This window comes from Gobius niger (genome assembly GCF_951799975.1).
Source record: "Gobius niger genome assembly, chromosome: 9".
Classification (NCBI taxonomy): domain Eukaryota; kingdom Metazoa; phylum Chordata; class Actinopteri; order Gobiiformes; family Gobiidae; genus Gobius; species Gobius niger.
Window position 1 is genome coordinate 17,632,664 of NC_136860.1, and position 19,923 is coordinate 17,652,586.

At 41.8% G+C, this 19,923-nt stretch overlaps 1 protein-coding gene across 1 annotated transcript; it reads left to right on the plus strand.

Annotated features, from left to right (window-relative positions):
- The first annotated feature begins 915 nt into the window (after positions 1–915).
- On the plus strand, positions 916–18,610 carry agps (alkylglycerone phosphate synthase). Its single transcript, XM_079563534.1, has 20 exons — positions 916–1,112; positions 2,237–2,326; positions 3,335–3,425; positions 3,505–3,625; positions 3,713–3,787; positions 4,567–4,638; positions 4,767–4,846; positions 5,803–5,883; positions 6,705–6,830; positions 6,945–7,053; positions 9,253–9,380; positions 9,643–9,694; positions 11,135–11,211; positions 11,291–11,403; positions 12,398–12,467; positions 13,078–13,139; positions 13,910–13,999; positions 14,785–14,884; positions 14,973–15,030; positions 18,114–18,610. Exons 1-20 carry the CDS (start codon positions 934–936, stop codon positions 18,233–18,235), a joined length of 1,896 nt encoding a protein of 631 aa, XP_079419660.1. The 5' UTR covers positions 916–933; the 3' UTR covers positions 18,236–18,610.
- Positions 18,611–19,923: the final 1,313 nt, after the last annotated feature.

Consider the following 19,923-nt stretch of genomic DNA (forward strand, 5'->3'; position numbering starts at 1 on the left):
CTATAGGCCAGTGTCCTAAGTAGTACCAAGTAAAATGTGGCCTAATTATGCTTTTTGTGTGTGTGCTGTTTTGTCTTACAGAAAAGAAGTACCCCCTGTGCCTATTGCCTTGCACAGACGTATGAGGTGGCAATGTGGCTTTCCAAATAAAGTTCTGTGATACACTTAGACTCTTATTGCTTGCAGTCAGTGCATTACAGAACTTTGTTTTGGGAGCCAGAAGCTTTGGAACTCACTTGCTGAGATTAACAGCCGACTGTAATTGTGTTTTTGTGCTTTAATTCTGAATTTGTTAAATAAAGCACCGAGACTTGTGTTATATTCCCTGTTTGTGTGGTTCTGATTCAGTCACTTGGCCCATATGGAAACATTCTGGTAAACTGTTCTGTTATTTTCTTTTTCTTTTCTTTTTTAGATAACATGTATTCAATGAGTAAAACAATTATAACACAATATAAACACATATCCATATATACACACACAAACACATATTCTTTGGTTTTATTATGCACCAATGATAACAGTAAGAAGCAGTTTTGATATTTAGCATACATTTTATGATTTCACAGATTCCATCACTTATGAAAAAGACTCAATGGCAACTAAACTATCTGTATATTCTACTTTTAGTGACCATAGACAAGTGATATTTTTACCACTTGATTACTAAAGAGCCTAAACAGACGTGTGTCTTTCGCACGGGTGTCGCGTACGTTGGGAAATTTTACGCACTGTCCTTTTTTCCTCCTTTCTTTATTTTCTGTAACAGATCATACATTTCCAAATAATAAGACCGGGATCGAATAAAAAAAATAAAAATGTTTGTTTGGGTTTAACTGAACGAGACGCCCGTGAAGGCATCACACTTTCCCTGCGCTCACCCCTGACCCTCTGACAGCCTCCGCTCCCTCCCGTCACAAACACGGAAGCAGCATGGCGGCCAACAGCAGCGGCTCCGACAGGCACCGAGCTGCACAGCAAAGACTCAAAGTAATCGCAGGGCATCTACAGAGACCCGCGGACTGCGAGTCAGACATTACAGCCGTCGAATGCAAAGCCCAGGGAAGCGAGCCGAATGTGCCCAGCGAGGAGGGCACCGTTCCGAGGAGGAGGTAAGCGCGTCTGGAGCATCCTCTGTGGCTTAGCTTGTGTGCCCACCGACATTTTTTAGCTTAACCACTGTGGGTTTTATCTATTTCCTCTTCTGCTTTGGGAAACGTAGGGAAAACTACACCAAACCCAATCCATAAGCAGGCATTACCTTTCCCTAGATTCTGACATGAATATCTACAGTCCAGCCCGTAGCCAGTGGGTGCGGTTAATGTTGGCGGACCGACTTCTCAGCATCAAATTTAGTTTTGGCGTTTTGATTTGACTGTAGGCTTTGGTACGAAATAAGTCACACAAAGCCTGTACTTTGTCGCTTTTTGAGATGTCATTTATTTATATTTTTTAACATTTCTTGCACCGTTGTCAGGGATAGGCCTACATATATTTATTTATTTCATGTAATGGGTCCTGAAAAGTTTCTTTGGTTTGGTAAGATTTACGCACTTGCACCGGAGACCGTGTTTGAGGTGACGCAAATTCAAACACACAAAGAAAGAAACCGATAAACGTTCAAGAATGTAATGTGGAAATCACAAGTCAAGCCATAGAGTCAAACATTCTTGACACTTCCCCGCCTCCTCTGTTGATCTGATTGGCCAAGACAAGTGGTGGTCTGACTTTCAACCTATTGGCTGCTCTTTTTGGATGCTGACATCTAGTGTCTGTCTGAAAAGTGTACATGTTATTATCTTCATGGCCATTACTGTTCAGGGCATGTGCTGTTATTATTGCATTATCTTACTCCAAATATCTTGAATCCTTGGGCTGATCTCATTGGCAGACTTTTGTCACTAAAATGTGGTTCTACAGGTTTGGGTGGTTAGATTTTGCTTTTAGATTTAGTAATTAGACTTTGCAAATGCCCCCTGCCCAGAAGGAGCTAAACTTTTCTTTCTGATTAATGTTATGATTATGAAACTGAACATTAAGGATTGATTGTGATGTGCTCCTTTGAAGTAACTGTATTCTGAATACTCTCAAATTAAAAATAAACTGGACCTGAATACATTTACCCAAAATGAGTATCCCACATATGTATTCTATAGATACATGTTTTCAGTTATTACCCAACACTGGTGATTTCTTACGTCTATCCTGGTGTGTATGTGTGCTTTTTTTTCCACAGACAGGACATTATGAAATGGAATGGATGGGGCTATAGTGACTCAAGATTCCTGTTTAACAAGAAAGGGCAAGCAGAATTTACTGGCAAAAGGTAACCATTATGTAATACTATATGTTGATTATATAGTCTACTTAAGACTACTTTATAGCTTAGGTTTCACACATTACAGGCTTATGCATTCACAGTAATGTGCTTCTACTGACACCTTGTGGTTGTCATTTAAAGTACAAACTGATATCTGATCATGGCTTTTCCCTTTCTCCACATTCAAATTAATTCAGTTCATCAGAATCATATTGTGATATTGTGTTTTATCTGTTGCTACGATTGTGGTATATCTAAACATTTAACTCTTTAAAACTATTTCTGGTTGTCCTTGTTTTTCTGTCAAAACCAAAGCTGACCCTGAGATTTGTTGTAATCATTTATTTGACTCCAGAAGATCTGTCTCAGTCAGAAGTAAGTCATCTGCTTCTGGATGCAAAGGGTAGTTTAAGTAAAGAAACTGGCCTAACAGGACATTGCAGTTCACACCATCTCTTTCTGTGTAAAAACTTGCCCCTATCTCCTCTGTTACCTATGAGTCTCTCAACACCTCAGGGTTACAGCCCTGCACTCGTGGAGGTATTTTCAGTATCTGCGATGTTCATGTCTCTTGGACAAAGATACAGCAGTGTCGTCTGACACAGGCTGTGCCAGCAGCTCAGTTGTACTGAGGGCGGCAGTAACAAAGACAGCATTGTCACTACTAATTACACTGCTGCTGAGTTGTGAAAAATAAAAATGGTCATAAGTTATAAGTGCCACATATTGTTTAACTCCAGCCTGTTTTGTTTCAACATTCAACATCTTGTCACTTTCACTGGATTAATTAGATTATTTCGATAATTAAATATGTAGGTTCTCAGCTGTACAGGTTTTGTCCATTGTATTCAAAAAAGTGTCTGTACAAAATGTAGTAAAGTAGAGTAAACCAAATTCAAAATGTTGTCATGTTGCAGTTTTCTGATTATCCTTTAAATATGCTTCACTTCCCGTTGGAACGTACCTGTCGGACACCCAATTCATGCCTTGTGCATTTTGTTTCGTATATCATAGGTATAGGCTAAGTGGGATGATCATTCCTGGGCTCAAAGACTGGATGGAAGGCACGTTTGGAGCGAGTCTCCAACACAAAACTTCTGCAACAGTGAGTTCTGCTACTAATCCAGCACTCTGTTCTCCGCCTGTGAAGAGCCACTTTTCTAAAAGCACTTGTGTTTTTACAGCCCATTCTTAATAGCACCGCTGTACAACCTCCAACTATTAATGAGGCTTTTGTTGAGGAGGTAAAAACTACGGGTATTCCATTCTCCATTGATGCAGAGGATCGAGTGTATCGTGCCCATGGTAAGAATGCTTTAAATGTGTTCTGTGTTCTTCAGCCCATGAAGGCTCACATGTGTTTTATCACATTTTTCTCTTATTTTCTTATAGGGCATTGCTTACACGAGATCTTTCCCTTGCGAGAAGGAAAGATTGGGCGTGTTCCTGATATGGTTGTGTGGCCAAGTGAGTTTTATATCCCTTCGATACCATCGTATGATTTGTCTGTTTTAAATCCGCCCACATAGTAAACCTGGTCCTACACGTTCTCTGTGATTTAAAGGGTTAATCTCAGCAGAGGATATTAATATGTATGAGTGGAGGCCTAATAACAAGTATCAGGGGAGAGACATGCCCACTAACAGCAGTTTGGCTCCACACTGTACAGCTATGAATTATGATTTTGAGAGCGGTTTATGTTGTTATTTCTTGCACATTGTACATTGCATTTACAATGCACATGTAAATGACAGAGTAATCTAAATCAGAGGCAATCTTCCCCATTGTAACTTTTAACTCTTTCGCAATAGAATTCTTGACTGCATCTTCCATTGCTTTGCATCATTAAGTTTTTATTCTGTTGGCCAAAGAAGAGTCTTAAGTTAGACATGTCTCAAGAGCAGACTAGTCTCTATGTAGTTGGATATTGCTGCTCTTTTCACGTGCTCTTCATTCCACTCTACTGGAATGAGAGACATTTGCATTGATCCAATTCGTGCCATTCTCAAGAGATTGTTGCTTCATTCTGCCTGCCTTTGCCTGTGACATGCCCTGGGCACTAAGACGCATAAAGATTAACAAAACACACCTTGATATTGCTGCTCTAATGCAAGCCATTTCGGCTGCATATCAAACATGTATTGTTTTATTTTATCTAGTTGTAGCGTTAGCTTCCCATTTCTTGAGACTATGTAGAACATTTTTACATTGCTAAGACTGCAGTCATGCATCTTATGTTATTTCAGGTTGCCACAATGATGTCGTCAAAATTGTGGAGCTGGCATGTAAAAACAATGTGTGTTTGATACCATATGGAGGTAAGTGACCCACTGTTTAAAACTAAACAGTAGTACATCTATAGTTATTTTGTAATATGTAAAATGTCTAAAATATGAGCAGACTTGGTGTCTTAGAAGCTCTCGTCTGCCTCTTTTCTGTTTGCTAGGAGGGACTAGTGTCTCCAGTGCCCTCGAGTGCCCTCCAGAGGAAACCCGCTCCATTGTGTCCTTGGACACTTCACAGATGGTATGGAACAACACTAGGGTGTTATGTGGAGCAAAGGAGTCAAAACATTACAAGTATTATTTTACAATACCAGTGGATGTTGGACAGATATAAATAATCTTATGGTATAATTGTATAAAATGTATTTCTATTATTCACATTGAATGAATATAAGAATGGACCTGTGGACTTTATTTCTTAATAGTTAAAAAGGGGAAGCAGTGGTGCAACTACTCACTTAACATTAGTGAGTTGTAATAAATGGTGAATTTCAGTGGTCAGGCCTTTGATGGCGGCTCACAGAGGTGATTTATCAGCTGCTTGAGTGCGACTCGCCTGCTGGCTGTGGAACTTGGAGCACAGACAGCAGTGGCCACTGTTGTGTGTCAGGGGTCTAAGGTCAGGTGGCTCCAGAGGAAGCACATGAAAGCGGTTGTGTGTGTTGAGCATAAACTTTATTACCTCTTGAAAATAATGGATGGCAGGTGTAAAATGACCTCCTGTAGGCAGGGCTAGGCCATGCTCCCTGTGGCCTTAATAAGAGGCATATATTTGGAAATGGATGTTAAATTTGAGTTTGACCTTGAGGTACAGTAAGTGACTGCGGTTTGTGCTCTGTAGCTGTCTATCCGACATGTACACAATTTTGAACCCATTGGATTCATTTAAAAGCTTAGAACTTAGAGCTTTTGAAAAAGAATATACATGGATACTCTTCCTGTGGTTTCATCTCTACTACACACTCCATTTATATCCCCTCTCTTCCTTCCTCCCCCCCCCCCAAAGTACACATATGTAGTATCAAGTAGTGGTTTAGTGTTAGAGCTGGTGTTTACCTAACACTTGACATCTTTTTTTAATAATGTGCCACCATAAAAATATTCATGTGTTGATTCTTGTTCACACTGCTGTATACAAATGAAGACAATCATACAGTGCACAGTAATACTAAATGCTCACATGTGCTTTACTCACAGAACCGCATCCTTTGGATTGATGAGAAAAACCTTACTGCCCATATAGAAGCTGGTATTGTGGGTCAGGATTTGGAACGATTGGTAAGCTCTTTCAAATCCATATTCATACCATAAAGAAGCTTAGCCTTTTTACACACAATCCGTGCAGCTATGGTAGTCCTCTGTCTTCTTGCCTTTGGCCTGCTATGTGACAGCGTTCAGGCTTGAGTTTGGGACAGGACCCGCGTTAGAGATTAGGGACCTGGATGCCAGTCACAAGCAGATGGCACCATCACGCTAACTCAGAAAAATTGAGAAGGAGCAGGTCTGTGATGGAGGGGAATGCGTGAGTTGCATCAAAAGCAAGTCACCTCTGCATTTTTATCGCCCTGTTTTTATGGAGCAGATGGGACTGAATTCTAAAGTGTCTTTTGGCGGAGTGATGTCATAAAACTCCAGCTAACTTTACCTCCTGGTGGGTTGCCTGCCTCTGGTGGGACGTCTATAAGGAAATAGTTATTGTTGTCATTATTGTAACTTCAGGTACCAGCACATGATAATTACCCAGTTCTCTTAAAATAGCTATGATTGAATCTAAATGATTTGTTGGAGAGTATGTGCTGCCACAATACTTAAAAAAGCATGAGAATGATGATGTACAATATTGATAATTTTAGTAATGCAAGGAATTGTATGTAGTTGTATGCCTTGCTCTTTAAAGCTCGGGTTTTTGGCTGTGAAACTAAACTGCTATTAAACCATAGTTTAAGACTCACAACAGTGCAGAGAGTGCAATGGCTTCAATTATTTTACCCTCTTGCTTGTTATTAAAACATTCTTGTGGATATGCATCATTCCAGTCTTAACAATTATGGCTTCCTTGATTCCAAGTTGTGCTTTTCTGTTTTTTTGTTTTCCCACAGCTTAATGAGAGTGGTTACTGTACAGGGCACGAGCCTGACTCCATGGAGTTCAGTTCCTTGGGAGGATGGGTAGCAACCAGAGCATCAGGAATGAAGAAGAACATATACGGCAATATTGAGGATCTGGTAATGCATACTTTATCACCTGGTATCTTTGCAGCAAGTTATAGACAATGACGAGTGGCCAGTGATCAAAATACAATGAAACAATCCCACTGATCGTATGTGATTCTTGTGCAGGTAATCCACATAAAAATGGTGACTCCGCGAGGTGTGATAGAGAAGAGTTGTCAGGGCCCACGAATGTCCACCGGCCCCGACGTCCACCACTTCATCTTGGGCTCTGAAGGTTTGTTGACCCTTATTAGTGACTCCTCTAGTGTCATTACGCATGTTCAAACTGTTGTATAAGCAAGATCCTTAGTGTTGGTATTCAGGCTAATGTCTGTGATAAACGCTAACATTGGGTTGGTTCTCATGGGGCTTTTACATATTAACCAGCTTTGGCAGAATTGGTTTTCGTTTGGAGCTGACAAATGTCCTCCCGATCCCATCTCGGCGACCTGTCCTTGTGAGTGCCCAAGGAGGATACTGCCATATGCCTGGTCCCCTACAACATAATGAGCATATTCAGACTCTTGGCATTGCTGCATGAAACAGCTGTGCACACAAACTTTTTATTCATCCTGCAAAGCTCAACAATCTGCTCCCTGACCAGACTTGGGTAGCTGCTGGAAAATGTATTTGTTCACATGTTAGTGCAAATGTTCATTAACATTTGTAATTTATACAGCTATAAGCCCTTACTAAGCCAGTTCAGACTGTATCTAGCAGCTGTACAGATATAACCTTGTTGTGTACTAAATATCCTCATTGCTTATAGGGTTTATTTTTTCTATTACTAGACAAAATGCAACAAAAGAAAGCGCCACACCTGTAATTTTTCTTCACACGAAAAAAACAATTGATCACTTTGTATCACGGGATCTGAACCAGGTCTAAAACAGGACACATTTAAACCAGGTCAAAGCTAAAGTACTATATTAATATTTTATACTTAAGGAGTGTGATTTAACGCTCTGGTTATTGAGTTTAGTTCTTAGTGCTTAGATATTTAGTATATATTAAAACTTGTATGGGGGGAAAAATAGCTTGAGAACCTTTGTCAACAACTGAATACTCCTGGTAAACTGAGAGCTTTTTCTTCAATACTTTTGTCTGTAAACAAAAAGTGTTTTCTTGCAGGGAAAATAAGTGATACTGATTCTGAAAGTAATTCCACATAAGGACTATCCTAACGAAGAACAAAAACATACTTATATTTTTTCTTCAGATGAAACTAATTGATAAAGTTGTACAGGGGCTGGTTAATGTGGCAGAGTTTGAGAGCCTCTGCACCACCCGATTAATCTGCTTTTTATGAATCAAATCAAAGTCAAGTGGACCGTATACAAGTTCTTGGACTAAAACCGCAATCTACAATGGTGCTAAAAGTACAGCTAATCTGTTCCTATGCGTTGTGTCCTGACATTACATTGTTGAGACTGTACTTTATTTTTTGCCTATTCCTTCGGGGGGGGGGAAAAACTCCAGACTTTAATTTTACTTGTAGACTGTGCAGCTCATGTTAATTGATTGCTATAATGCATTTTGCATTGTACTCCATAACTGCTTTCACTTATCCCACGAGACATTTTTGTTATGACCTTGCTTGGTTTTGCTCCGCCTCTCTCTTGCTTGCTCCCTCTCTCCCTCTCTCGCTCTCCCTTGTGGCACCTCCTCTTTTGTCTCCCCACAAACTCCGCCCCCTGCTCTGTCAGACGGGAGGGGCCTGAGAAGCCATCCAAGGCGGTCCCAGGTTTTTTTTTTTTTTTTTTTTTTTTACAAGGCCACTAGGGAGCAGCGTGTGGTATGTTATGTCATGTAAAGGGTCCCATTAAAAGTCCCATCAGTCAGAGGTCACACACTAAAATATAATTGAGTGATTATCGGAGTTTGCAGCTGTGGCCAAAAACAGGAGCGTGTTGCACTGGCTTCATTTTATTTTTATTTTGCATTTTTTTGATAAGACACTACATTTTGATACCTGTTTTACAGTAACATTTTAGATAGGAACTAAATCAATTATATTTGATACGGTGCAATGGCTGAACAGCTAGTATCATAATCGATATCCATTCAGACTCTGACATGAGTTATATCACAAAGAAAGCATAAAAACAAAAAAGTGTAGATTTTGGTGAAACATGAGTATTCCTAAATCTACGTAGTTGGAATTGAAACCGATACAGCATTATCTCAAAGTCAGACGTCGTACATGTTCACTGTTCTTCCTTTGATAAAGCCCTGGTTTATTTCCTCTGTTTGCTGGTAAACGTTAGTCGTCCCCAGTGTGCGAGTTGAAAAACAAGATCTGCTGCTGAGAGAAATGTGAGACAAAGGTCGGCTTGAACCCTGGGGACACGTGCCAGAGCCCTGGTGCACAAAAAAGGCATTACCCGACTGGCCCAGGCTCACGCCCATCATGCTTCTGTTCCACTTTCCACAGGAACCCTGGGTGTGGTCACTGAGGTCACCATGAAGATCCGGCCCTTACCGGAGTATCAGAAGTATGGATCAGTCGTGTTTCCCAATTTTGAGCAAGGTGTCGCTTGTCTACGAGAGGTTGCCAAACAGGTATATAATAATCCAAAACACTCAAGTCTGGACGAGTTTTGTACCTGATAAAGTATCACGAGCTACGCATGCATCAAGTGGTTTCATGAAGTATATATAAACAGCTATGTATGAACATAGACATAACATAAACATTTCTTGTCAACATCATCACAGAAAATGGTTATTTTCTGAAATATTGTTGCTGTTTTGCTGTGGAGACCCTCGTCACAAAATGTCTCTTGTGCTAGTATATTTAGTAACTAGTCATTTCTCTTTTCAGAGATGTGCTCCGGCATCAATACGACTCATGGATAATGAACAATTTAAATTTGGTGAGCTTTTATTATTATTTTTTATTGGTTTGTGGGAGGTACATGACTTCTGACATGAGCACGAGCCCACCCCTAACATAACATGTGACGGTTTCATACATCTAGCACAAGAAGCTAAACAGTATATTCAGTCTAAAATGGTGCCCTACACCTTGTAAAGCCTAGTGTCCTGTGGGTTATCTCTTTTGTTTTGTAATAGTACTCAACATAGCTTCTCACTTTAAACAATCACGAAACTGCCATTATCTGAGATCCATACAGTTAAAAGATGGATTCTAATCATTATTATAAACTGCTATTTTGTGGAAATTATTTTGTCTAGTACTTCCATTCAATTGGGTGGGGTTGTATCAATGTGGTGTTTGCCTCCAGGGAAACCACAGCCAGTCGCACAGGCACATTTGGATTTACCTACGGTGACCCTAAATTGGTAAATTGATTATTTCCGCAGCAGAACGGTACGCAGCACCCAAGAATTGAAAGTATGAAAAATGACCGCTGCCAAAATTAAGTAATTGTTACCATTGAAGTTTTATGATGTTGTTCTCGAGCAATGTATCTGGTATTGCCAAAGATTTCCGCAAAGTTCTCCAGTCTCCAGGGACCTCATTATCTTTCCTATCTTTTCACTTTTCTCCGAGTAGGCACTTCTCAGCATTAAGTAGGGAAGATGAAGCGGCCAGGTTTTCCGCTAATAACCGAAACCCCTGGCTCTCTGATACCTTCTTGGGCTTATTAGTGGCATGTTCTTACATCCGTCTAATCACACTAGCTGTTGAGTATGGGCACTTGATGTATTCACTGGTCTCTTCAATGTGGACACGTAACAATTTAAAGATGGACGTCTAAACATACACAGCATCAAAAATGTTTTGAGACGCCAAGAATATATTTAGCAAAAGCACAAAATTGGAAAGTGTAATTTTCTCTCTGTGGATGTTGAGTATTTAATTATTGACTGTGATGGCTGCAAAGACCTATAGGAGACCTGCAATCAAATTTGGGGATGAAAACAATTAGGATACTAAGTGATGAAGAGAATTGAGCGTGGGGGGGGGGGGGAATAAATGAAGTGTTAAGTCTCTGTAAGATCACCCGTGACTACCCCGCTGTGATTGATAGCCGTCCCATTGGCCCCAGCCCCTCATTTTCGCTTGTCCACAGGCGCTTTTGTGCGTCCGATCAGGAATAAATCAAAAAGTGTGGCTGAGGAAGACGGATATCGGCGTGTCAACCTCACTTCCCTTCGGAAACCCACTGATTTATAGCCGCTGTCGCTGGAAGCTACTGGCCAGTTGTAAAGTTATTGAAATGTTCGAATTTATTTCTCTCATTTTTGTACAAAACCCCAAATAAAACTGGCTTGTTTAATCTGTATGAAAAAGACAAAAGCTGTTGCTGTGTCTCAGTGAATAATACTTTATCACTGCTTTATTTCAGGGCATGCGCTGAAACCGCAAGTATCTTCCATTTTTACATCATTTCTGGACGGATTGAAGAAATTTTACATAACAAAGGTGAGCTCCTGTCAAATCGAGTCTTGACATCACTTTGTGTTAATGTAATGACAAATGAATCCGCTTCCTTCATGTGCAGTTCAAAGGCTTCGACCCCAACCGCTTGTGTGTGGCCACCCTGTTGTTCGAGGGGAACCGTGAGAAGGTCCTGCAGCATGAAAAGCAAGTTTATGATATTGCAGCAACATTTGGGTGAGTTTTTGTTGAATGAGCTTGTATGACAGTAACTGTAAAGACTCGTACTCTTACACTCAGCAGTACTTTATCTTGTGGAAATTGATGGATCACCTGTAGACGTCCCCTTCTGTCAGACATACATTTATATTTCGTAGTTCACTCGTGTGCGGTGATAGTAGGCCAGGGCACACACAGCACTTCTTTGGACTGTACAGTGTCAGAGGATAAAATGAATGCATAGGACAACATAAAATATCGCATCTTTCCTTGCATGATTGCGACAGCCAATCACCTCCCTCCTCTAGTGTGCAGTGATTTACATATTGATCAGTCATTGGTTTTATGCGGGAGGCGTCTCTCAACTCAACCTTCTCCATTTATCCATTGGCACTGACATGAAGATTGCTCTGACTTTTGACCCCTTATGGATGATTACTGTTTAGAACAGAATCAACGGAGTTGCTATAATACATACTAGATAGACCATCACATAATTTTGAGTAATCTAGGTTCAATAGAAGCTTCAGGCAGAGAATGTTTAGGTTTCTGTCAGCGCACTAACATGGCGCTGCTCTTTGTATAATGTAACTGACTACAGCTCTAATAGCCCGCGAGGACATAATACTGTCATCTGCCGTACACTGTACTTTATTATATTGTTTCAGTTCAGTTATTGTCACCCATCAGATAAAGTGCCGATGATAGATTGTTGTGACTCTGTGAGAAATATTTTCTCCTGGAGTTAGGAAGCAGGAGGAAGGGTAAAAATCAATATAGCGATTTTCTAATGAGCTTGCCCTGATTAGTTTGGGAGGTTGATGAAAATTTGATTACACACTACAGGTGATGGATGTGTGGCTGACCTGTAGCAGCGCACAGAGCATGGCGCCATTGATCCGCACATTGTTGGATTGACATGGTTCCTGGCAGCTGTTAAAAGGAGGAGCGGTGGCGCCAACAAAGCTGAAAGAAGGCGCTGTTAAATATTAAGCCTGTTATCTTCTTGCAGGGGCCTGGCAGCTGGAGAGGACAATGGGCAGAGGGGCTACATGTTGACCTTCGTCATCGCTTACCTCCGGGTGGGTCACGACTCTGGCGTTTGTGACGGACAGTTGGGGAGTGTCCAGTCTTGACAGGCCTCTTACAGCAGAAAGGCTAAAGCCCAACACAAAGGTCGCAGAATGAGATCTTTGAGGTGCTGTGGTCACAGTAGATGTGTCTGTCTGTCACTCAGGTGTCCACTACTTACAGAGAGCTCAGTAGGTGCAGTCAAAACCACAACAGGGAGTCGAGTCTCTGATGTGGTATGTGACAGCGGCTCCTCTGAATAGCACTGATGTCTAATTGAGCAAAAGAAGAAAGATTTGCAGGATTTCTCTTTGATTATTGATTTATGGGATTTGGCATTTTAAATGTTTTGCACCTTAAATTATCACAAATGCTAATTACATTTTACAGAAGGAGTCCCGAGTTGTTTGTTGAGTGTGTTTTGGGGGTCGCAGCCTGAAAAGTTTGAACCTTTGCCAGAGAGCACACTACTATTAGACACTTTCACACAAATAGTAAACACACACCAGAAACAAGATCAATAGAAAGCTTCTTTAGTGATGTATAGGTTTCTTCTCCGCATAATTTACGTGCTAAATGCATTCATATCTTATTATAATATCTTGTGTTTTTATTTTACAGGACTTGGGAATGGATTACTATGTGATTGGGGAGTCATTTGAAACCTCTGTGCCTTGGGATAGGTGTGTACACAAACAGACATTGCATGAGATTACATTTACTAAATGTCTTGGTCCCGCCCACTTCAAAACATACTGGTTCTGGAAGTAAATAGATTTAAAGACGAATAAAGAAATGCTAATTTCAAGAGTTTTGAAGAGAGCGATGGAAGCTTATCAGCAATTTGGTAACTCGTGGCCATTAAGTATCCCTTTTCTTTTCCAGTTGCACTTTGGTCCAAAATGATCACAGAGCTAATCATCTGTTCTAGTTTTTGAACTGTTGAAATTAGATTTATTTTATTTTTACCAGAGCAGGTATTGAGGTGGGTAGGAGGTCGTGTCCTTAATTGTTCAGTCTTAATTGACCTTTTTCACCTTTTCTTCAGTGTCAAGTTTTTTTCTAATTTCTCCGCTGATGTGCAACGTTTTAGTAGGAGTTGTCTTTAACGTATTCACATGTAACAGCCCACAGATAGTTTGTTGTGGCGCAGCTCTGATGGAGAGAGCAGAGATCAGGCACTGAGGCGAGCGTATGTGCCCGCATCATTACCCCCCTCCTCCCCATCCTCCACAGCACACTCCACTGCACATGCTCAGCACTGCCGGCCATTTTCGCTCCTGTGGGGAACCTCTCCCACAATGCTCTTTATGTTCATCTGTGACTGCTGCTGTTTTCTCCCACCTCTTGTTTTAAATGTAGTGCTGTATTCATGTGTGGTTTTTATTAACCATTTTAATTCGAAATAGAATTATTTCGACATATAAAGAAAAGTGGTTTATATCTTTTTCAGGGTTTTGGACATTTGTCGAAATGTAAAGGCACGAATCATTCGAGAGTGTAAAGACAAAGGAGTACAGTTTCCACCTCTTTCCACATGCAGGTATAACTTCACGCAAACTTTCTTTGCTTAATGATTTATTTTCATTGGATGTGGATACAAACATGTAGAGCATTACTACAGCATTCTGCAACAATGGGGAGGATACTCAAAAGAGGTCCTTATTTGTTCATTGTTGCCCTAACTCGTAACAAATGCATGAACAAATGAATTGGCCACTGCTTGCAGAAACATTATAGAGGTAACAATAAAGTGAGAAGCTACATAAAGCTAGTACTGACAGGCGGTGAGCTGGGGCCGCAGGAGCAAGCTGCTGCTCACAGATTGTGCAGAGATTAGACCTCCGTCCGATTATGCTGCAGCCATTCATTTCCCGGCTGCAGTCTGTCAAATGATTGATTTGTCCATTTAACCTGGAGAACAGTCAGTGTGCCAGGTGATGGGCCATGTCAAATGAACAAGGGCTGTGCGGCCAACCCCTCTACAGAGGGCTAGGCTGCACTATTAATGCAAAACCAAGACGCTTTGCATTTACAACAATGGTGTCCACACTTAAAACATGCATGATGTCGGGATATGTTTGATTATTATTAATTGGAGAGAGTGAGGACGAAAAGTCTAAATGAAGCCAAAGCATTTTCAATTAACATAATAATGGCAGTATGTCTAAAAAGCATACTTGGTTTGATGATTATGAGTGGACTTGGCGTTGGATTTTTAAAGTAATTTAATGTTGGTTTCTATTTTTTTTACCTATGTATATAATGAACTAATGCAAAGGTTATTATTGAGTGTAAAGAAAACCTCACATTGACCGTTTGTCACAGGGTCACTCAGACGTATGATGCTGGGGCCTGTGTCTACTTTTATTTTGCCTTCAACTACAGAGGCCTGAGTGAGCCCGTGCACGTGTATGAACAAGTAGAGGTAGGTTCACTGGCAACATTAATGAGCATTTTAATTCTCCATTATTCCACATTAAAGGATAATTGCATGGTTTTCTTTCTGTTCCCAGCATGCAGCTCGAGAGGAGATTCTTGCCAACGGAGGAAGCTTGTCACATCATCACGGAGGTAGATTATTTCATTTACCCGTTCAAAAAAAGGCTTACTCTTTGTGTTATCTAAATTTTTATTTATGAAGGAAGCGTATGCTCATTGGGGCAGTTAGCATGGCCAACATTTCCCGGGAAAATCATTCTTAGTGGAGCATGGACGAGCAGCAGTGGTGTAAATGTGCTTGGATGGAAACCATTTATTGCTTCACACGTCCAAAGTATCTGGCTAAAGTTCAGATAAATGGCTCTGACTTTGCTATTTGCTCATTTCAGTAGTGGCCAAATGAAACGTGAGCTGAGGGGGGGGCTGAACAACTCCGCAGGCCCCATCAGGGCTAACTGAAATGGCTGCTTTATCTATATTGCCATCCGCCTCGCTGTTTTCATACATCACTTCAGGCTATTCATCACACCTGTCAAAAACAGTATGCAGTGAATCAGCTGCGATATTAAATCACCATTTTTCCTGAAGGCGGGAACGGGTTCAAAATTAAAAGATTGCTAATAAAAAGGAGACGGTGGGCCGGGGTAAATGATGCCAGCGTTATCGGTGGCTGTATAGTGACCTCCAAACGGTGGCCCAGTCGCCCCGATCTGCTCCGCGCTGACAGGGGGAGAGGAGGGGATATTGATGCAGCGCTGTGTTCAGGGCCCACTCTGTAATTGTGATTAATAACAGTGGGGCTTGCTATCTTGCCACAGACAGGCTGGTTTGTCTGCCCACAATCAGCGCTTGACAAATGGAGCTAGTTTCTCTGGGTTTTGTGTATCAAACAAAACAGATGTAGTCGAGGATGGAGAGGTGGGAGGGCACCACAGGAAAAATACATTTATGTAGCCCTGAATTTGTAGCGGGTCAGAGTACTGCTGCCTGGGCATCACTGAGACTTGTGCTTGTAGACCGCTCAGCTGATGATAGCATCAACTTAGTTTCTGGGTGTATCTTTTTCCAGCCGTTTGAGTAGTGTTTGTAAAAACTTGCTCATTGGGTGAAGCGGTGTTATAACGAGGTCACCAGTGTTGCAGCAGAGAGGAGTTGTTAAACATCCATCTCCTGGAAGTTGTCCATCCATCAGCCCTGCACTGACTGTTGTAACCTCTACCATATCACAGGAGCCCAGGTCACTTGTCTTTTATGTCCAACCTCCATTTGTGTGTGGTGAACCACATAGGTGAAGCCGAGTCCCGCAGCCACCTCTGTAGGGTGCCCACTGGGGTGCACAGCCTGCTCTGTGACATGACTGCCTTTGACATAGCTGAACTTTGCATAGAGGAAAAACGACCTATTTTAGTGAAGTTTTGTCATGCAGCTCCTCCCTTGACTTCTCCACTCAGGAGAGAAGTCTGTCATTGTACAAAAAACTACCTGCATCTCTTGCATGTCTCTGTGGCACACACCGCGCTGGCTGAGATTGATTGCGATAGGACTCCAAAAAGAAAGAATATGACAAGATAGATGTGTAAATTATCACTGTTATGGAGGCAATGATGCAGTGGCAGCACCTTCTGTTTTCTCTCTTCTCGGTGAGAGGAGGGAGGGACGGAGGTGGGACCAGTGGTAACCCAGAGACTATGGGTGCAGCGTAGAAGTGTAGTTAGACAGCAGCTGATTGGTTCCCATCACCATCTGGAGGTGTGAGCCCTCCCCGGTGACCCCACTGTCTGCCCTGTGTCAGGAGACGGGCCTCCCCAGCCTCGTGAACCATCCCCATCTGGGTTTCCCTGGCTGGCCCTCCCTCATTCATCAAGTCTCTCTACACAGCCTATTAACGGGATTCTTCTGGCACCAATATAACCATCATATCACTGTGGCTGTGTGCATTTGTTCCACTGTGCACGTTCTATCTAATCTTCAGTGATAACAAGTATTTATTTATCAGACTGCACCTGCTCCAGGTCACCTTGTTCCCACAACTCATACTTGGTCAGGTTACCATTGACATAGCTGATACAAGATTTTTAGATTTAATTACTTGTTTTGGTGTTGATCAACCAGAACCGTGTTGGTAGTAATTAGAATTTAATAGATATATCAGTGCCTTTGTGGTTGTGGTAATACATAGCTTCTTGCTTCTTGCTTTTATTGTTTAAATAAATTCATTGTCCACAGTAAAAATGACTGAATTAAATGCCTAAGTAACTATGCTCACAATTTGGTTTGTAAGGACAGCAGCCTGCCCACAAAGCTACTATAACTTTGGGTCACAGGTGCGGCTTAAAATGTCTTAAAGACATTGATCCTTTGGCTGGTAAGAACTTTTTCTGTAAAGTTGAAGTGTGTTTTAGTGCAGCCTGTGTGCAGTCAGCAGACCTGTCCCTGGCTCGGACGTCCCGCGGGGAGCTGTATGGGGCAGAGCTGTAGAGGATGTGACAGCTGGTGAAGCAGTGGGCACCGCTTGAGGCCCACTGCCTCAACAAGACACTTCTAGGTGTTGGACAAACTTCTGCTGACGGAAGGCCAGACAAACCTTGAAGAATGAAAAAAAAAAACATTTGTAATTGCACATGAGAACTGTTTTAAATTGCTAACAAGACTAGCGAAAGGTTCTTCCCTGTGTCAGATTGTTCTATCAACATGGGTGTTTAAGTGCCGGTACATCCTGTTGATTGCAGTATTCTTTGGACTGAGGCCACAGTTCCGGGTTGTGAGTGTGCTCGGCGTGTGTTGGGGAACAACCGATGCACTGCCCTCTCAGGTTAGGTCTAGGGGGCTCCTGCGCACACGAAGGGGGACAGACACAAGCGCAGTCTGCTGAGGGGGACGCTGGAGGGGAGGGTAAGGGACAGAACAGTGGGGGGGAGGGTTGAAGGAGGGAGTAGGGGACGTCCCGCTCCAGCCGGCCCCTCCTCTGGGAACACACACAGCCTAATGAGTTTGATAGTCTGCTGAGCTCCATAAATCATGCCATGCAAAACATTTCTCCTCCCTGAATAAAAGCATTTATCACCCTCTGTTTATTCACTCACTCTCACAAGATTGATTGGCTCCCGGCAGCCTGCTGAGCAATCAGGCGTGCCCATTCCTCCTTTTCTCCCCTTCGGTCTTCTTCCTCCAGTTGTTTCTTAATTTTTTTTTCCCCTTTTTTTTTTGTCGTTCAGTGGGGAAACTTCGGAAGGAATGGATGAGAGAGACTGTGTCTGATGTGGGGATGGGGATGCTCAAGTCTGTCAAGGAATACGTCGACCCCAGCAACATCTTCGGCAACAGGAACCTCCTCTAATTTCCTGCCCCTGTCCATCTTTGACTCACCTTTATTAACCATTTGTCAGATTGATAGATACTAAATGAGAATATAAAATGGACAGAGATCTTGTCTTTTTCATCAAAATGTCATTGGTGCCATTTATTGATTCACCCAAACCTTTATTTTAAATAATATTGCACTTAATATGCTGTAACAATCATTGTGTTCAAATGGATGCGGATTTCTACTGTTGTATCATGGCCCTGGCCTCTACATATTATGTCAAATGTCATACTTTATATGGCTATCTACAGCCCATGGTGCAACACTGATTGGATGTTTCTCACTTCTGTTAACTGTTACTTTATTCCTTGCCAACAGTTACTGATAAACATTCACGTTTGTTCTTTTTACCTCCTGTGTGTGTGGCACTTCTTTAGTGGAAATTTCCAGATGAACGTGCTATCTAAAGCTCTGTGCCTTTCAAACGTGTTGTCAATGTGTACTTGAGATTGTAGCTCATTTTTGTGTGCCCCATTAATGTATTGACCAAATGACTTTGTGGATCCTTGGCCTATGTACTGACCATGTGAATAAATATCACCTAAAGTCCCCTTTGGTCAGAGAAATGTTACACAGTTGTGTGTAGTTTTGTACTTAAACCTTGCATGGTTTGTTCCTAACCAAGTGAAGTGGAATGAGCTCACTTTGAGTCTTGTCTGCTTCAGAGTAAGATCTAAGGCATCAAGGCATATGATTCTGGTGCTGTTGTACCAAAGATGTGGCACATCGCCCTCATCAACACAAGTCATGACCAATACACATTGGAACATATGCAAACTCCCTATGCCTATTTTATCTGCAAATATTGTACAAGCTTCGTAAGGTTTTGTTTTGTTTTTAGGATCCCAGAATGTTCTTCCTTGCAGTGTATTGATAATATGGAAGTCTCATGCTACTAATTTGATTTATTGTGAATATTGGCCATATACATAACGATTGTATCCTTTTTTAACTTTAATCTGAAATCTGTATCTATTTTGTTTTCCACTTCTCTTTATAATGTTGTAACATCCATTTTGTCAAAGCTGTTTGTGCAATGAATTAAACCTAAACACAATGTGTGTATTTATGTGGCGACAACCCCTTCAGTTTCCCCTTATGCGCGTTGATTTTCAATGTGTCATTGAGGAGCTCCATTTGACTAGTCAGCCACCGCTGGAGGGGTCACCCAGCGGCGAACTGCGGCCCATGAGCGGCTTTATCCCCCGGCACAACCCCGGCATCCAACTGCGCTGGAGGAAATCCTGCTCGGAGCGGTAAAGCGCAGCCAGTCTTGTTTCCTGACAAGCTTCCCCCCCCCACCATTTGGAAGTAATCTTCACCCACGCAGCCGCCCACGCGCAGCTCCTTGACGTCACTATCAGCAGAAGCGGTTTGGCTTTGAAGCTTCAAATACTGCGGCAATATTAGCGCCTCACCTGGGCTTCTGTGAATGAACAGGGCATGAATCAAATACCAAGATCATTCCTATATGGCTAACTGGTGGCCGAGTTGACTTCTCAACACACGATGTTAAGGAAAACTGCTTATCCATGCAGTATGTTTCAGTGTGGCTACTTCAACCTTTGTCCACACGAGGGCAGCACAGCACAAGACAAATTCTCCGTAAAGAACAATACCTGTAGCATGTTTTTTTTATTTAAAGTCTTTACAGAAACATT